Below are 18727 nucleotides of genomic sequence, written 5' to 3' on the forward strand. Positions count from 1 at the left end.
AGGAAGCAGGCTCCCTGCCAAGCAGAGAGCCCGATGCGGAACTCGATCTCAGGACCCTGAGATCATGACCTGAGCCAAAGGCAGAGGCTTAACCCACTGAGCCACCCAGGCGCCCCAGAAGCACTTACTTTGATCGATTTTTCTTTTTACTGATCACAAGTTTCACCGAGTTGGCTCAGTTGATTGATGTGGTCCACGTGTATCATTTCAGACCCCAAAAGTCACAAATTCGAGTAACTTTCAGGGCCAGGCGGGTCATGTCAGTGAGTGACTTGCAAAGGGTTGAGCAGAGATGAGGATTGTTCTAATGCAGTGACAAGTGGCAGCTGACTTGGCCTCAGTTGCCAGGGCAGGGTGAGGACTGTGGCCCTTTTGGGAAGCTACCGCCCGACTGAAAGGGACAGCTGTGACTCATTCTTGCTGTGGGAACGAGACCGTGGGCTCCATAGTGCCTGCCCTTTCTGAGGAGAAACTGGCAATCTGGGTGTTTTGTTTTGTTTTTTTTTTAAGATTTTATTTATTTATTTGACAGACAGATCACAAGTAGGCAGAGAGGCAGGCCGAGAGAGAGGGGGGGAAGCAGGCTCTCTGCCAAGCAGAGAGCCCGATGTGGAACTCGATCTCAGGACCCTGAGATCATGACCTGAGCCAAAGGCAGAGGCTTAACCCGCTGAGCCACCCAGGCGCCCGCAATCTGGTTTTTTATATGAAACCTCTTCAGCTTTAAACCCAGACAGAATGTATCTCAGGATTGGATAGGGTTCACAGACGCCCCCCACAAGTTAGTCCACTCGGATGTACAGCATCTATGTTTGACAAGATGGGATGGTTTGGGTGAGGAAGAAGGAGGAGGATGAAGCCCAGAGACTCCCAGCCTCCTTTCACTCCCCCAAAGTATCTCTCCTCTCTCGGTCAGCTGTCGGCAGTTCACTCAACAGAGGGGGAAAAGCTTACAATTCATGAAGTAAATCCTCTCAGGAAATATTCATGTCTCATCTTTCCTGGGGGTAAATGGTGGGGAGGAAGTAGGAAAAGTTCAAGGGCTTGAAAGAGTGAAACAGAGGGGACGTGAGGCTTCTCTGGCCTCAGTCTTTCCATCTGTAAAACAAGAGGCCTGTTCTCAACCTGCGCTGTCCAATCCAGTGACCTCCAGCCACATGTCACTGGTGAGCATTTAAATGGGGCTAAGCCCCGTGGAGACACGCTGTATGTGTTAAATACCCACAATTCTGAAGCCAGGAAACACGAGAGAATTTAAACTGTCTCATTAAAATGTATTCATTTTGATGAGATGTTGAGCATATTAACATTCATTTCAACAGTTTCTTTGCCCTCTTACAAATGAGACGGTTTTATGTTACCTATGTCGTTTGTCTTTCTGAACCCCATTATATATGTCTTGAATAGAACCTGTCTAGATGATTCCTAGGTCTCCCACCCAGCTCTGTACACAGATGATTTCCATTTAGCACAGAGTTACCAGCATACCAACCATGCATCAGACCAAAGTCTCATAATGTTAGCGGATAGGACAGGTGTTGGGGCACTTAATAAGAATGTCGTGAAAGAACGAATGCTATGTGACCCTGCTTTATGTGCGCAATCTAGCGGTCAGGCTCGTAGGGGCAGAGAGGAAAGTGTAGTTACCAGGTTCTGCAGGGACTGGGGCCTTTGGCGGTGTTGGTTTCCATTACACAAGATAAGTAAGTTCTAGAATTCTATTGGACAGCATGGTGCCTACAGTTAACAGTGTTATATACCTAACATTTTACTAAAAGACTTGATCTTATGTTAAAGGTCCTTATCCCCAGAAAAATTCCATAAAGAAGGCAGGAGAACACTTTGGGGGGTGATGGGTATGTCTGTAGCATAGGTTTGGCGATGGCTTCTCGGGTGCGTACTTCCCCACGAGCTCATATGTACTGCATTTTTGTGTGTTAGTTGTCCCTCAGTTAAATAATTGTTTTCTTTCTTTCTTTTTTTTAAATTCCATGAGCTCATTGCTAGAATCGAGGGGTGAGCAAAGATTCGAATGATGGACTTGGGAGCCATGAAGTCTGCTGGTTGAGAGGAAGGGGAGAGGTGCCTCATGAGTGGGAAAGTCCAAATGTGATCCTTGGAGAAGTACAGAAACTTGTCGTTTAGTAAACTCTTACCATGGGCACGTTCTGTGCCGAGCCCTTTCTATGCATTGGCTCCATGAATCACCATCCTCTGAAGCAGGCGCTATGACTGAGTCCATTTTACAGATGGGAAACCCGAGTCCCAGGAAGTCTGGCTCCAGAGTCCACTCTCTGGAAGTGGAGGCAGTATAGGGTCATGGTTAGCCTCAAGACTCTGGGGCCAGACAAGCTGGGCTTGACTCCTGGTTCTGCCTCTTTACTACCTACGTCACTTCCGGAGAGTTACTTTGAGTTTCTGTTTCCTCATCTGTCAAGAAGGGATTGCTGCTCCTAGAGATAGGGATCTCTACCTCGTGGAGATCGGTGGCTTGATATATCAGTGCGTTGAGAACAGTGGCTGGTTGTGATGGGGATGGTCATGCCTCTATGTTGCGTCTCAGAATCGGTAAGAGGATCTCTAGGTATGGAGGGCAGATGGCGAAGAGCCTTAGGAAACAGGGTGAACGGCGTGAGAGTCTAGGAAGTGTTGCCAGTCTCATGAAGCCGCCCGGGTTCGGTCCCACATGTGGCAGTGTTAATTGTTCTTTCTGGTGGCTGTTTAGGTCTTGAATCCAGACGGCCCAGCTCCCCGCTCATTGATATTAAACCTGTCGAGTTTGGCGTGCTCAACGCCAAAAAGGAGCCCATCCAGCCCTCGGTGCTCAGACGGACCTATACCCCGGATGACTATTTCAGAAAGTTCGAGCCTCAGCTGTACTCCCTCGACTCTAACAGCGACGACGTGGACTTCCTGACCGATGAGGAGATCTTGTCCAAGTACCAGCTGGGCATGTTGCATTTCAGCACCCAGTATGACCTGCTGCACAACCACCTGACCGTGAGGGTGATCGAGGCCAGGGACCTGCCGCCCCCCATCTCCCACGACGGCTCGCGCCAGGACATGGCGCACTCAAACCCCTACGTCAAGATCTGTCTCCTGCCGGACCAGAAGAACTCGAAGCAGACGGGGGTCAAACGCAAGACCCAAAAACCCGTGTTTGAGGAGCGCTACACCTTCGAGATCCCCTTCCTAGAAGCGCAGAGGAGGACCCTACTGCTGACCGTGGTGGATTTTGATAAGTTCTCCCGCCACTGTGTCATTGGGAAGGTGTCCGTGCCCCTGTGTGAGGTTGACCTGGTGAAAGGCGGGCACTGGTGGAAGGCGCTGGTCCCCAGTTCTCAGGTAAGGGGCAGGTTGGTGGTCTTACCTGCTGGGAGATTTTTTTTTTTTTAAAGCTGATTTTCATTTCGTTCTTTAAATTGCCTTTGCATTTTAAAAAACTTTCAATTTTGAAATAAGTTTTGACTTATAAGCTGTCGCAGACGCCACGGGGAGTTCTTGTGTTCTTGTCACCCAGCAGCCCCAGTCACAAATCTTACACAACCATAGTGTGTTAGCAATGCCAGCAAAGGGACGTTGGCCACGAGGCTCTGGACCTTATTGGATTTTCACGGAGTTTTACACGCACCACTGTGTGTGCGCGTGCACGTGTATGTGTGCGTGCATGTGTGTGTGTGTGTGTTTATGTAGTTCCATGAAGTTTTATCACATGTATAGATTCACGTAACCATCACCACCCTGAGAGGTTTTTGTTGTCGATGCCGGGTTATTTAATAAGGAGAATGATGGTCCAGGGTATGAAGCTATCAGTCATTTTGACTTTCAGAAATTGATTTGGGAAAAATAAAATGAGGGCTGAAGAACAGGATGATATATGGATGTTTTTCAGGCAAATTGTGAGATTGGCTTCTTTCCTCTGACCAGCCCACAGACAGGCAGTTGGCTGCTGGGGAAGCCACCCACGGACCAGGCTCTGTCCCCAGTGGGCTGGGAGCATCCCTCGCTTGGGCATTCTGTGGACTGGAGGATGACAGTGCACTCCGTGGGGGCGGAAGGAGGAGGTGGGCGCCCCAGGGAAGGAAAAGACCCAGCCGGTTGGAGGCCAGTGTCGTCCATTCACGCCGAGGGTGACAATCACGTATAACGCAGGCAGGATTACGTTAGGTCTGACATACCAAGGTGCTTTTCAGAGCTGAGCTCTCCTGGTCAGGGATTTGATGAGCCAGCATCACACCGGAGGACAGGCTTTAAACATGGGGACTGGAGAGGTTGATTTACTGTGTGTGTGTGTTTCCATTCAAAGATAGATTTATCCTTCTCTTCATTTGGATCCCCCAAGAAGGAGAAAATCCCAAGGCAAGGGAAATAATTTATCAGGTAGGTGACACCAGAGGACACATTAGGAAGGAGTGGGACAGTCACATAACGTGTGTATTACCCGGCCGGCCACTGCTGTGGGTGAATGGAGCCAAAACGAGCTAGGGAAAGGAGAAGCCAGTGTTAGACACATGCCTATGAGTCTTTCCACCTGGGGGGCAGGGGAGCTGGGGTGTTTATATACCAGTTCCTATCAGCCATTGAATGAGGGCTGTGGGGGATGGAGACGCTTCTTCCCTGGCATTTCTGACCCGTTACACTGGTGGATGAAGAGATCTTTGATATCCACAGACGCAAAAAAAAAGGATGAGAGCTGGCAGCCGCATTCAGGCCCACATGCACTGAAGCGATCGGGATGGGGACCGAGTGGTCCAGGTGTTACCAGTGTTTGCTGTAATCCCATGTCCTCCTTCCCATCACATGACCAGGACATATTGGATGCTTTCTGTGTAGCCTTCTCACTGGGTTTCCAACCATTAAGAAATTAGAAAGAGGGAGACCCACTGGACCACATCGACTCTGTGTGGCCAAGCTCGATTGTACACATTCAAGTGGAGGACCCTGGACACCCAGGGAATCTGGACATCCGCACACCTTGCCTTGGCTGTAGTGTGAAGTGTTAGAGTCTCAGTCAGCGGGTCCTGGCCCATCTGCCCTAGTTTGATTCTCCCAAAATCCGAGGCCAAGGCAAGGCCCTGGGTGCAGGTGGTTTATTTAGGAGGTGATCCCAGGAAGCAGGAGTGAGGGGGTGAGGAGAACACAGGAAGGGAGGGGAAGGCCAGAGTGGGTCTTCGGGCCAGAATGGCCCTTTGGCTGCTGGTCAGGTGCACTCGCACAGCCTCAGGGACAGCTGTCTGCCTGAGCTGATACCATGCCCCAGCAGGACTTTGGGACGGTCTGTAGCTGGCAACAGAGGCATCTGCCGCATCCCTCTGCTGGCCTGGTGGCCCCCACCTAAGGCCCTCCCTGGCCCCTTCCCGTTGTCTCACAGACCGTACATTCTCTGTTATGTCTCCCCTGCTAGTATGCAAACCCCATGAGGACAGATTTTTATTTTTTCTGTCCACTTCTCCATGCCCTGTGCCTAGAACAGTGCCTGGCATGTGGCAGGTAGCACTCAGTAATCTTTGTTGAATGAATGAAGGATGGAGGGAAGGAAGGATTCCCCGAAGTGAGTTTCTTTCTCTCACCTGCCACCCTCCCTCCTTCCCTCCGTCCATCTTGCTCTAAGAAAGGCTCATGGAAACTGGCTGAGGGAAGAGTGGACTCCCCTCTCCCTTCGTGGGCTGGCTCTGGAAATTACACTCTGTGAGTAGAAAGGCCAGTTGTCCGAGGTTTGGGTTCCCTGGAAGCAGAGCTTGAGATAAGGGTTTGGGTGTGGATTCGTTTGTAGGGCTGCTGTGACAAAACATCACAAATTAGAGGCTTAAAACTATAGAAATTCATTGTCTCCCAGTCTGGATGTTAGAAGTCCAAGATCAAGGCCATGCTCCCTCTGAAACCTATAGGGGAGAATCTTTCTTTGCCGCTTTCTGGCTTCTGATGGTTGCTCGCCGTCCTTGGCGTCCCTGGGCTTATAGCTGCATCACTCGAATCTCGCCTCTGTCATCACGTGACCTTCTTTGTGTGCATCTCTGTCTTACAAGGACACTAGTCCTATTGGATGAGGGGCCCACCCTACCCCATTATGTTCCCATTTCAAATAATCACATCTGCGACAACCGTATTTCCAAGTCAGGTCACATTCTGGACTGATGGGAGTGAGGATGATAACATATCTTTTGGGGGGTGTCGCTGAACCCACAACAGGACCTAGGACAGTGCCCTGCAGGGGAGGGGGGAGGGAAGCAGTCTAGGGAAGGGTGATGGCCCAGGGAGGATGTGGTCTTCGCCTCGATTGCGATTGCGGGTCGGGAGGCGGACTGTGGAACGCAGGATGGCGCTGCAGGGCGCGTCCTCCTCCAGACTGGGAGCCAGTCATTGGTACTCCCACCTCGGTCAGTCTTTGGCTGGGACCCGACAGGGAAATCTGTGGGGTGGCCCTGGGCCTGCCTGCAGCTTCTGTCCTCCAGAATGGTGGTTCTGAGCCAGGGGCAGTCTTGCTCTCAGGATGGTTGACGGTGCTGGGAAGCATTGTGGGTTTGGTGGGTGGAGATCCGGGATGCCGCTGAGCACCTGCGGTGCACGGGACAGCCCCTACCACGAAGAATGTTCTAGCCCAAAGCGTCCGTACTGCCAGAGGGAGAAAGCCCACAGTGGAAGAAGGGGAAATGGAGGCTCAAGGACAGCAACAGGGTCTGCCATGCCGGCAAGACGAGGGCAGGGCTGGTCCCCGCAGGCTAGGGAGCGTTTTTCCAGGAGAAACAGTCTCTGGGAAGCAGGGAGAGCCAGGGGCAGAGGGTGTTAGGAGCAGACATCCAGGTAAGTGTGTTTTCATCCCAAATGTAGAAAAAGAGATACTAGTTCTGAACAAAAGTCCATACTGTGCAAACGAGGCCTGCCTTGGAGACGGAAAACAAAATCCTCACACGGTGCCCTGGAGGCCACTGGATGTTGATGCTGGTTTTCCTGGCAGGCCAGGGTCTGCCTTCACCCGAGTGAGCACTGAACGGGAGGGGTAGATGCAGCTGTGTCTGGGGGTGGAAAGCAGAGCTTGGCAGTTTCTTGTTTTCAGCCTGCCTCGCCGGTGTGGGATCAGTGTGGCTATTCGGGCTGAGTTCTGCATTTCTGTGCCTTGGAGAACCCACGGTAGCGGTGGTGGGTGAGGCCGGCGTGTAGGCATAGTCTGGCTCGCGGCAGAACGTCCCAGCTGTTTCGTGACTTTGAACATTGCATCTTTGATCTTGGCCTTCAGGACAGTAGTGGCTAATGGAGCTTCTGTCAGTTTTTTGGTCTCGTTGATAAGGTTTGGCTAGGAGATAATGAAAATGAGGACAGAGAAATAGAAAGCATATGGGGTGATTGAACAGGTGTGAAGTTACTCTCACCGCTGAGAGAAATTCTGCTCATCCAAGTGGACGGCAGCAGATCAACACTGTGGCCATTGAATGTGAAATCTTTGTAGGCTCTACTTTTTTTTTTTTCTTTTTTAAAGATTTTATTTATTTATTTGACAGAGCATGAGTGGAGGGGAGGGGCAGAGGGAGAGGGAGAAGCAGGCTTCCCGATAAGCAGGGAGCCCCAAGCGGGGCTGGATCCCACGACGTTGGGATCATGACCTTGGCTAAAGGTAGATGCTTAACTGACTGAGCCACCCAGGCATCCCCTAGACTCTACTCTTTCTTTAAAAAATAATATATTAGTAATTATGACAAAACACACATGACAAAATTTACCAGCTTACCCATTTTTAAAAAATTTTTACTTAAGGGGCGCCTGGGTGGCTCAGTGGGTTAAGCCTCTGCCTTCGGCTTAGGTCATGATGTCAGGGTCCTGGGATCAAGCCCCGCATCGGGCTCTCTGCTCAGCAGGAGCCTGCTTCCCCCTCTCTCTCTGTCTGCCTCTTTGCCTACTTGTGATCTCTCTCTCTGTCAAATAAATAAAATCTTAAAAAAAAATTTTTTTTTACTTAAATTCTAGCTAGTTAACATTACAGTGCAACAGCTTAGCCAATTTTAAGTGTACTTTTCAGTGGTATTAAGTATATTCACAGCATTATACAACAATCACCGCCATCTGTCTGCAGAACTCTTTTCATGGTGCAGAATGGAAACTTTATACCTATTAAACAATAGCTCCCCATCCCCTGTTGCCGCCAGCGCCCGCTAGTCACCATTCCTTGTGTTTCCATGAATCTGACTCTAGGTGCCTCCTATACGTGGAGTCATACAGCATTTGTCTTTCTGTGACATAATGTCCTCATAGTTCATCTATGTCATAGCATGCGTCCGAACGACCTTCCTTTTGAAGGTTGTGTAATACCCTGTTCTGTATGTATACTGCGTTTTGTTTGCTCGTTCGTTCATCCGTCAGTGGACACTTCCACCTTCTGCTTCTTGTGAGGTACTTTGGGATACTGTAGTAGATATTGCAACATATATTTTGACATATTATTATGTAACAAATGGGATAGCTATTGTTAGATGTTAATATGCCCTATACTACAGTATATAATAATACTGTGAGTAATACTGTGATGAATATGGGTGTATACGCATTTCTTCAATCCTTTTTTGAGCCAGAAACCTACCCAAGATGAAGGCAATTTATTTTCTTTTAAGATCCCGTGGCTTTGGGAAGGATGGGCAAGGTGGTGGGGAGAGTAGATGCCGCATAGAAGTAGCAGAACCTCCAGAACATTAGGAGGGAGCAGAGTTCTTGTTCTGGGTTGTGGCTAGAATAACATAACCTGTGGGTACTGGTTTGCCGGTGCCAAGAAGAGACCTAGTACCTACGACTTTGTGTCCCTTACCGTGCATTTGCACGGATGTGAGCTCTTCTCAGGAGAAAGAATTTTTTGGAAGTGAAAGTCCCTTGAACTGGGGGAGAATGATGATTTTGACCCAGTAAATCTACAATAAAAATAGCGTGCCTGTATAAATTATTCAGTTATGCATTCTGTTATGTATTTGTCAGGTGCTTTTTGTGTTCTAGGGTCTGGGACTTGTGATAGAGCCATAAGTTGGTGTCTGCGCAGCTCTAAATGATGTACATGGCCCAAGTAGTTTATCCTAACAAGGGTCCGTTTTACAAATGTGGGAACTGGGCAGAGGGAAATAATTTGTCTGTGCTGCTAAGTGGTAGGACTGAGGCTGTTTGACATAAAAAATGGTGTGCCATAACCACGACATTGTACTGGTTCTCTCCCACAAGGCAAAAGTCCCTGTTCTCGTGGAGTTTACATCCCGGTGGAGGGAGACTTGTAGCGAATAAACGAGTTAACAAATAATGCCGGGTTTCACTGTCAGTGCCAAGAGAGTAAGCAAAGTAGGATGAGGGGCTGGAGAGGGATGGCTGGGTGGCGAGGGTGAGGAAGCTATTTTAAATGGGTGAGGAGATGAATTTAAGTAGAGAGCTAGATGGAGGGAGGGTGTGAGCCTGGAGGATGTCTGGAGGAAGAGCATTCCAAATAGTGACTTTGGGAAGTGCAAAGGCCCTGAGACAGGAGCTGGTTTGGCATCTTGGTGACTGGAGTAGAGTTAGGGGGAAAGCATGATAGGGGATGAAGTTGAATTGGTGTAAAAGGTCACTTCACATCAGTCTTAAAGGTATAGGTGAAGACTTTAGTTTTATTCGTAAGTATGATGGCAAGCCCTGGGTTTTTGAGAAGGACAGGTGACCCTGTCAGGCTACCCTGGAGAGAAATCATTGGGGGACAACATACTTACATCCAAAATATATAAAGAACAGCAATGACCCAAAAATTTTAAAAAAAGAAAAAAAAAAGGAAAGAAAGAAATGTGCCTGGGTGGCTCAGTGGGTTAAGCATCTGACTCTTGATTTTGGCTCAGGTCGTGATTCTCAGGGTTTTGAGGTCGAACCCCACATCAGGCTCTGTGCTAGGCATGGAACCTGCTTAAGATTCTCTCTCTTTCCCTCTGCCCCTCCCTGTTGCTTGCACTCTCTTTCTCCTTCTCAAGAAAAAATCCCAATTTTGAAATGGGCAACCGTTTTGAACAGACACTGCACAAAAGAAGATACATACAGATGGTCTCTAAGCGCATGGAGAGGTGCTTGACATTGTTAGCCAGTCAGAGAACTACAGATTCAAACCACAGCAAAATATCACTACACACCCACCTCCTGGAATGTCTAAAAGCTGCAAAGACTGACAACACCTAATGTTGATGAGGACGTGGAGCAGCCGGAACTCTCAGACAGCCGAGGGGTATAATGTGGTAGTAGTTCTTGGTGAAACTGAACATTGATCTACCTCCACGGTCCAGCACTGCCATGCCTAGGTATTTGCCTAAGAGAGATCACATTATGTCGACACAAAAAAATCACACTGAGGTATTCACAGCACCTTCTCCTGTCATAGGTCCCCAAACTGGAAGCAGCCAGGTGTCTCATCAGCAGGATGAAGGATAACAAGCCAAGGTATATTCCTGTAATGGAGCATTATTCGGAAATAAGAAGGAACAAAGTACCGGGATACACACAATAACACGGGTGAATGTCAATAACATTATGCCAAGTAGAACATGTTTCTGAGCAACCATCATGCTAAGCAGAAGCCAGGCCCAAGAGAACACATACATACCGCTGCATTTGTATCAAGTTTGAGGACCAGCAAAACTAATCTATGGTGAAAAAAATCAGAACAGTGGCTGTGGGAAGGGGACAGTAGGGGAGGGAATTGAGTGGAAGGGAGCAGGAGGGTCATTTCTGGACGAATAGTGATGTTCTGCATCTTGACAGGCTTCTGATACACAGGTTGTGCATTTGTCAAACTCATCAGGTACATGTAAGGTTTGTGCACCTTGTTGGGTATAAATGTTACTTGCGGGGGATGGGATGCTGTAAAGATGCATTGAGCTCAGGCTACTGACAGGCCTGCTGAAGCTTCAGGGGGAAGTCTACCAATGTCTGTAGCCTATTTTAAGATGCCTTCCAAAAAAGATCTTTGGAGGGGCGCCTGGGTGACTCAGGCGGTTAAGGGTCAAACTCTTGATTTTGACTCAGGTCATGATCTGAGGGTGGGGAGATTGAGCCCCCCATATTGGGCTCTGTGCTCAGCAGGGAGCCTGCTTGAGACTTTCTCTCTCCCTCTGCCTCTCCCCCACCTCAAATAAATAAATGAATCTTAAAAAAAAAAATCATTCGATGCACCATAAGGCAAGTGTAGCATGGCTTTAAAATATTAATGTAGAATTATTAATAGCTGCATTGCAGAAGCTAGGTGATGTGTATAAAAAGGAGGGGACTGTACAGATTTTTCAGCTTTTCTGGATCTGACAGTTCTTATAATAACATGTTGGAGTACAAAGAGAGAATAAAACAGAGGCACCAGTTAGGAGTGATTTGCTGCAGTCGTGTAGGCAGGAGGCGATGTCCTAGACCTGGTGTGAGGTACAGGTGCACGAGGGGCCAAGTGGAGAGACGGTTAGAAGGCACAGGAACAGTCCTTAGACGTTCAACACCAGCTTTGGGGGCGTTGTAAACAAGGCTGCCTGACAGAGTGGGGATTCTGCTGTCATGCTGGCTGTTCTCATCTTTTCACAAGGGGCAGAGGCTCCCAGACTTTGGCCTCACTGATTCCAAGGTCCTGAGTCCTGGATGAATCACACTTCAGTGAACTTGTGGGGAGATTCTGGTACATGTGGGCTGGGGTCCTCATGCTGAGTGATACCGAGTGGCTAGAGGGAAGTAGGAAGGGCTAGCCGTCCTAGTAGGACATATGGCTCAGAAGCGTGGCTCTACCACTCACTGGCTGGCCCTTGTGGTGGTTGAATGAGCTGCGTGGCCAACATAGGCTGCCATCAGGATTATGTTTGATGGGGCCATTTGGGAAGGAGAAGACTCAGTTTGGAATGCTCTTTAAAGTTCTTGGGGGATAATTCTGCGTCGTGTGGTGTGTAGTATCCTTTATTACAAAGCCAGATTTTCCACTGAGGAGCAATGTTTGACTTGCACTCAGAAGAAGAAAATGTGTTGCGTCAAAAGTGACATTTGCACACAGGAATGCTGGATATTTATGTTTCTGAAAATTGCTTTCACCTGAGATTTGCTCTGACTGAAGGAACGTGTTTTTGGTCTTTGATGCCTAGCACTCACAGCCCCATGGCTTAGGAAGCGAAGTCTGTGTATGTTGCCTTTGCCAAGTAAGATTGAACAATTTACATTTAGCAGTAAATATGTTCTGGGTTCTCACACATCCTAGAACCTAGGTGGTGTGCAACACTTACATTACCCCACCAGGTGGCTGGTAATGACACTTGCAGATGGGGGACCCTGAGGCTCAGAGAGGTTAAGGTACTTACCCATGGTTGCACACTTGGAATGGGGAATGGAACCTGAGCCCGAGTCTAAGCCTACACCGTACATAATCTATTTAGGAGAAAGCCCCGGCCAACGACTTTGTAAATTGATCTAGCCTATGTAAGTCAAGTGGGATAAGACTGCATTTTTCATAAGTATAACAACATTTTTATATGAATATGTGCCTTGCTTTCTTACCCCTTTGGAGTTATCTTAGAAGGAATTCTGTGTTTGCTTGGAACGTGTTGTTGAACAGATCCTTCAGAGTTCAAGGGGCACGCGCATGGCTTTCCTCAGCAGCACCAAACTGACTGGATTTTTTTTTTTTTTTTAAGATTTTATTTATTTATTTGAGAGAGAGAGAGAGAGCATGAGAGGAGAAAGGTCAGCGGGAGAAGCAGACTCCCTGCTGATCAGGGAGCCCAATGTGGGACTTGATCCCAGGACTCCAGGATCATGACCTGAGCCGAAGGTAGTCGCTTAACCAACTGAGCCACCCAGGCGTCCCTGACTGGATTTTTTAAAATGTCCACAGGACAGTCTGATTTGGGAACCAAGACAAGTGTCAGTGTGGGATTGCTGTTTTTTTTGATTAAGGAATAGAAAAAAAAAAAATTGCATAACACTGAGATAAAGAGGTTTACTTTCCTTGTGTGGCCCTCAAAATGTCTATTTATATCAGGAATCTTGGTTAAACTTGACAGAACCCATCTCAAGCTAGCTTTGGTCAAAGAGGAAGACTTGTGGTCATGTGGGGTTCCAGTACCATTGGGTCTGGGACTTAGGTTATGCCTTGGGAATCCTTCTCAGCTGCAATGTTCCTCCATTCGGCCTTCCTCCATCGTCTTTCTTCTCAGGAAGACCCTTCTTATGCACAGGAGCAAAAGTGGCCGCAAGTTGGCCCAGGCTTCCCTTCCACCAACCAGGACATACATGGGGAAGACAGGTCCTCTCTTCTATGAGTTCTGGAAGTCCCAGGGAGGAGTCTCAGGGGCCTGTCCTTCCTTGAGTCCTGCCTGCCCTTGTCCACATGGTGGAAGAAGGTTGGTTCTTCTTCTACCGTGTGGTTCCACATCCACATTCTGGCCGGTGGCCACTACTCAGGAGCCTTGCAGTGGGAGTGAGTGTGGTTTGGGAGAAGTAATGGTGAATGTCTTCTTACTTAGCTGCCATGGTTGCAGTTCTTTCTTTCTTTGTTGCCTCTTCCCTGGCTAACGCTTTCCTGGCCAACCTCCCCAACTAAAGAAGCTGAGTAGGCAGGACCCTGGTAGCAGGCGGATGTCAACTCTTTGGAAGTTCCTGGAAGTAGAGGAGAGTACCTCATGGTTCTTCACTGTTGGGCTTCCTTCCCTGGGGGAGGCACTCTCAAGGATGGGTCCTAATCAGAGGGCACATTGGCCCTGGGCAAGTGGTCTCTGACCTAGGCTGCGCTCTCCTCGAAGCAGACCCTGAGACCAAGATTTGAGAGCAAGTATTGTATTTCAGGGTGATGCCAAGAAGAACCAGAAGGGAAGCGGGAGGGTGAGACCTATACTAAAGGATGTGTTATAGGGCATTTACCACTCTGGGCACCTGGGTCATGATCCGCCTGGGCACTCAGATAGGGGTGATGGCGCCCGAGCTTTTACTCATCAGCTCCCTGCAGGTGGAGGCTGAGGGCTGCTTCCAGAAACCCTTAATTCCCTGGGCTCCTGCAGCCTGTTTCGTGGACATGGAGAGGGAGGACTCTGGTGGCCACAGAGACTCCTCAGGATGGGGAGAGGTGGGACTGGCAGTAGGGAGCTCGGTGGTCTCTGGCAGTGGTGAGGTCAGGCCCGGGGGCGGGTGGCACCTTCTGCGTCCCCTCACTCACTCTTGTGACGGCTCGGAGTGCAAGATCTTCTGTGCTCTCCCTTCCCTCTGCTTGCCACTTGTCTCCATTCCTCCTCTCATCCGGTCAGGATGCTGAAAAGCAGATGGGTAAGACCCCTGGTTAAACAGATGCTGGTCTCCCCTTCCAGTAGGGGCGTGTGATCTGCAAGTGAATCCCTTGGCAGCCGTCTCTCTCGGCTTTGGGGTGGAACGGCGGGGACAGTCCTCAGCTTTCCCCACTCAGCCAGTGTCTCCTCTTCTGCTCATAGAGGCAGGGAACGGGGATGGTTTGGAATATTGCGGGACCTGCTCTCTGCGTTTTAGAAATCCCAGAGCGAGGTGCTGGGCCCCACCAGTTGTCTGCTCCTTAGTGCCTGTCCCTTGTTCCCAGCTGTGGGCCCAGGCAGCCAGTTCTGGGTCCAGCAGGGGATGTCCCCCTCCATATCCTGTTGATGTACAGCTTAAGACTTGGCCAGACTATCCATAACATCAGCTTCCGCTTCTGTGTATTCTCGGTGCTTCTGGCGTGGGGAAGGAACTCGTTAGATGTTTTCTGAATTGAATAAATACTGTTGTGTAAAGAGGATTAGCTTTAGAGTTTGACTAAAGGAGTTGGGACCTGGTGAAGGTCCCGGCTTCACCGTTTACCAGCTGTGTGAATTTGAGCCCCACTCCTCACCTGTCAGTTAGGGATAATAATGCAATGCTTACAGCATGGGAAGTTGGGGCAGTGACGTGAGGATAATAATAGAGAGGGCTGACTCTGACCTAGTACTCACTGTGTCAGGCATGGGGCTAAGCATTTCTATTGTATTAACAATCGTTACCAGCCCATTCTATAGATAGGGAAACTGAGGCATGCATTAAGTAACATGCCCAAGGCCACAGGCCTGGGATTTGCACCCTGGCTGTCCAGCTGTTAGCCATTCTACTCCACTATATTCCATCTTGATAAACCAAGATCAGGCAGGCAAAGCCCCTGGCGTATAATATACACCGAGTAGGGACTAACTGGGAGCTGCCGGGCAGGGAAGGAGGAGGGAGGAAGCCGAAAAGAGGAAGGAGACGTTGGGAAGCAAGTAAGGCGGAGGCCATGAGGAATTGGCCAGAGGTTCTGATTTGTGTTTCAGTGGATGCTACTTTGACCTTACCGTGTCCCAGGCAGATAGAGATAGAAAGAATTTTAGGACATTTTTTAGAAGGAAAAACCGGTGATGACTTCAGACACCCAGAGTTATGTGTTGATTGGGCCCAGAACCTGGAAACTGCCAGAAGTGACACACACCGCCGCCAGCCTCTCCTGACCGTATATTGTATCTTGAGATCGTTCACCGCCAGATACTGTAACGGGCGAAGCCCTGGACAAAGCAAATGTCAGTTTTTTAATGAGCATTCCTCTTTAACTTACCCTGAGCTGCTTTCAGCCTTGACTCGTTCAATAGGATGCTGGCCTTTCTGTGTGTTAAAAGGGTCCCCTGCCTAGGTTTTGGTGAGCAGCCGTGTTTTGGCAACACTGTGCAGCCAGTGCCGGGCCCAGGCCAGAGCCTTAGAAGGCAGCATTAACTAGAAATTTCTTTTCATGTGGTCCTTCTTGTTTTCCTCCTCCTGAAATAGAAATGGAGTTTACACCTCAGATCTCAACATGAGCTTTTGGTTCCTAGTCATAATGTCATCTAGAAGGGGAACGAGAGATGGTTTGGTCTGAGCCTGTTTTCTAGATGAGAAGACTGCAGCACAGAGTGAGTGTTGAGTTGAGTGACTTGTCCAAGGTCACACAGCTTTCAGCGATAGCTTTTGAGTTAGGTTGCCTGACTTCCAGGTGGGAGGTCTTACCTCTGTGGCACAGTTTTACCTCACATGGGAAAGGATCTGTGGTGCCCGAGAGCCCTGGAATATACAGACTTCGGTTCAAGTCCTGGCCTTTATACCCTCTAGAGGTGTGGGGCCCAGAGTTACCATATCATCTCGAAGCCTCGGTTTCTTTGTCTATAAAATGAGGGTTATATCGTGTGCTGGAGCCAGCTTTCCCTGGCTCACAGAGCTAATTGTAAATTTTCAAGCATTTCACAAGCCGATTAACTTCACACTGAAGTCAGCCATTGTGTATGAAATGGACACATGCTACCGATCGGAGCCCTTTCCCCTCCTGGAGGGCTACATACTTATCTGCACATCACTGACCATAGTGGTACTTACCTTAGGGTGGTAACACTTTTGTATTTTTTGTACTTTTTGGGTTACCAGGGGGCTGGTTCGCTCGAGGCTGAAAGCGCAGAGCCTTGACGTATGTATACAGTGGTGCCACATGAAGAGGACAGCCCCACAGTCCCGCAGTCCTCAGGCCACCAGGAGCCCAGCCACTTCCTGTGGTGTGACCTTGGGCGGTTACTCTGTTGCTGATAGTGACGATTGCTGACTCCTCCTGAGCTTGTCCCATAGACCAGCCGTGGTTTTAGGGCTCTCTGTATACATCTGAAAGTCCCTGAGGGACTGTCATTATTCCCCACTTTTCATTTTAAACACCCGAGGCACGGGAACGCCTGGCTGGCTCGGTTGGTAGAGCGTACAATGCTTGACCTCAGGGTCGTGTGTTCAAGCCCCACTTTGGGGGTAGAGGTTACCTCAGAAAAAGAAAATCTTTAAAAAAGTTTAAAATAAACTAAATTCAAAACCAGAGGCTCAGAAAGTCTGGGGAGCTCGCCCAAGGCCATGCAGTTAGTGAATGGGGGAGTCTGACTTCACAGTCTGGCGTCTGCTCCCGGCCTCCACCCTGTCTCGCTGAGGCCCAGCTTCCTCCCGTGGAAAATGGCAGGAAAAGCAAATTGGAGCTCAAGAGTTGTGGGGAGGGTGGCATCTGCTTATGCCTGCCGTGTTCACACTGGCCCAGCACAGTACTGGTCCTCACATCAGGTGCGCTGACTGGTGGTAAGCCGTAAGGAAATGTTGCTGTCCATCATTACCGTGATCGTGGTGCTGAAATCTTAGCTGGGGAACTTGGACTCCGTGTGACCAAGGAGATTAAAGCAACACTGGCCAGCAAGTAATTCATCAACCCCAGCTGGGGTTGAGCAGATGAGGTTGGAGCTCTTGAGCAGCTGGCAGGTTGGGTGGCCCAGGTGTCTGGCGATCAGCTTCAGCTCCGAGAAGGAGAGGTGGACCGTCTCAGGGGGCTTGTCGCCATGGACTGAGGCTGTTCTCATGGCAGGTTCTGGGGCTACAGACAAGTGTGAGACCCGGTCCCTTCCTTTAAGACTCTCGGTATAACAAATAGTGAGCACCTGTCAGTGCTTGGGAAGCATTTTCCGTACATGACCCTGTTGAATCATGCAAGCCTGTGAGGTGCACTGATCATCCCCACGTTCCACGTGAGAAAACAGAGGTCCCAGTCAGTGAATGACTTGCCTCAGATGTTCAAGGAGTAAATGTTGAAGCCAGGGCTTGAACCGAGGTGACCTCAACACGTCCTCCTTTCCTGGAGTGGCCTCTGAGAAACAGTCATGGCCATCGATAACTAGGATCCAAGGTGAAAATGAGGGGAGCCCTAAGGGAAGGGTCTTCAGTTCCAGCAGCAGCAGAACTGAGTCTGGCCAGCTTAAGGGAAAGGATAAATAAAATGATAACAGATTCACATACTAAATGCTGAGCTCTGAGCTCTTCGCATTTATTAACCCATTTAATTCTTTCATCAACTCGGCCTGATAGGTGTTCTTACGATCCCATTGCACAGATAACACAAAGGCAGGGGAGTTGGGGAATCTGCTCACAGAGTAAGTAGTAGAGCCGAGATTCATACCAGGCTTTCTGGGAGAAAAAGAAGGCCGTCCTGAAGGGTGGTAGAGTAGTTCATAGAAGCAAAGGAATAATTGAACCTTGAGGCACCTGGGCAGCTCTGGGACCTTCTTGAGCAGAGCTCCATGGACTTGTCTGGTGGGGTCAGATGCCCAGGCTTAGCCCCACCCAAACCACAGCCAAAGAGGTTCTGGGACCAGAGAAAGTGGGGAGGGATGTTGAATAGACCAAAACAACACGTACTGCCTGTAGGGCTCCCTAAAACCTGAAACTGAGAGAAAGTGCGGGATTTTAAAAAAGATTTTATTCATTTGAGAGAGAACGAGAGAGTGCGTGAGTGTGGGGGAGGAGCAGAGGGAGAGGGAGAGGCAAACCCCCACGGAGCAGCAAGCAGAGAGCCTGAGCAGGGAGCCCTACGAGGGGCTCAATCCCAGAACCCTGGGATCATGACCTGAGCCAAAGATAGATGCTTAATCTGCTGAGCCACCCAGGTGCCCCACTATTTTCCTTTCTTATGTCGGCTGCCCTCAGAAGCCCCGTTATTAAAACACACACACACACACACACCCCTTACTTTTAGGGCACCTGTCCTACAACTGAGCTCAGTTCTTTTTTTTTTTTTTTAAGATTTTATTTATTTATTCGACAGAGAGAGATCATAAGTAGGCAGAGAGGCAGGCAGAGAGAGAGGAGGAAGCAGGCTCCCCACCAAGGAGAGAGCCCGATGCAGGGCTCGATCCCAGGACCCGGGGATCATGACTTGAGCCAAAGGCAGAGGCTTTAACCT

The 18727-nt window shown here is 49.3% G+C and overlaps 1 protein-coding gene across 3 annotated transcripts in view; it reads left to right on the forward strand.

Moving 5' to 3' along the window:
• Nucleotides 1-18727, forward strand: part of LOC111156106 (synaptotagmin 17) — an 85262-nt gene that overhangs the window by 12062 nt on the left and 54473 nt on the right. For all 3 annotated transcript variants that reach the window (XM_022516725.1, XM_022516724.1, XM_022516723.1), the window contains one exon: nt 2726-3345. In XM_022516725.1, the coding sequence (XP_022372433.1) occupies nt 2726-3345 (620 nt within the window). The remainder of the gene's footprint in view (nt 1-2725; nt 3346-18727) is intronic.

The sequence above is a fragment of the Enhydra lutris genome, unplaced genomic scaffold (assembly GCF_002288905.1).
Source record: "Enhydra lutris kenyoni isolate GAN:26980312 unplaced genomic scaffold, ASM228890v2 scaffoldscaffold45, whole genome shotgun sequence".
In the NCBI taxonomy this organism is placed as follows: Eukaryota; Metazoa; Chordata; class Mammalia; order Carnivora; family Mustelidae; genus Enhydra; species Enhydra lutris.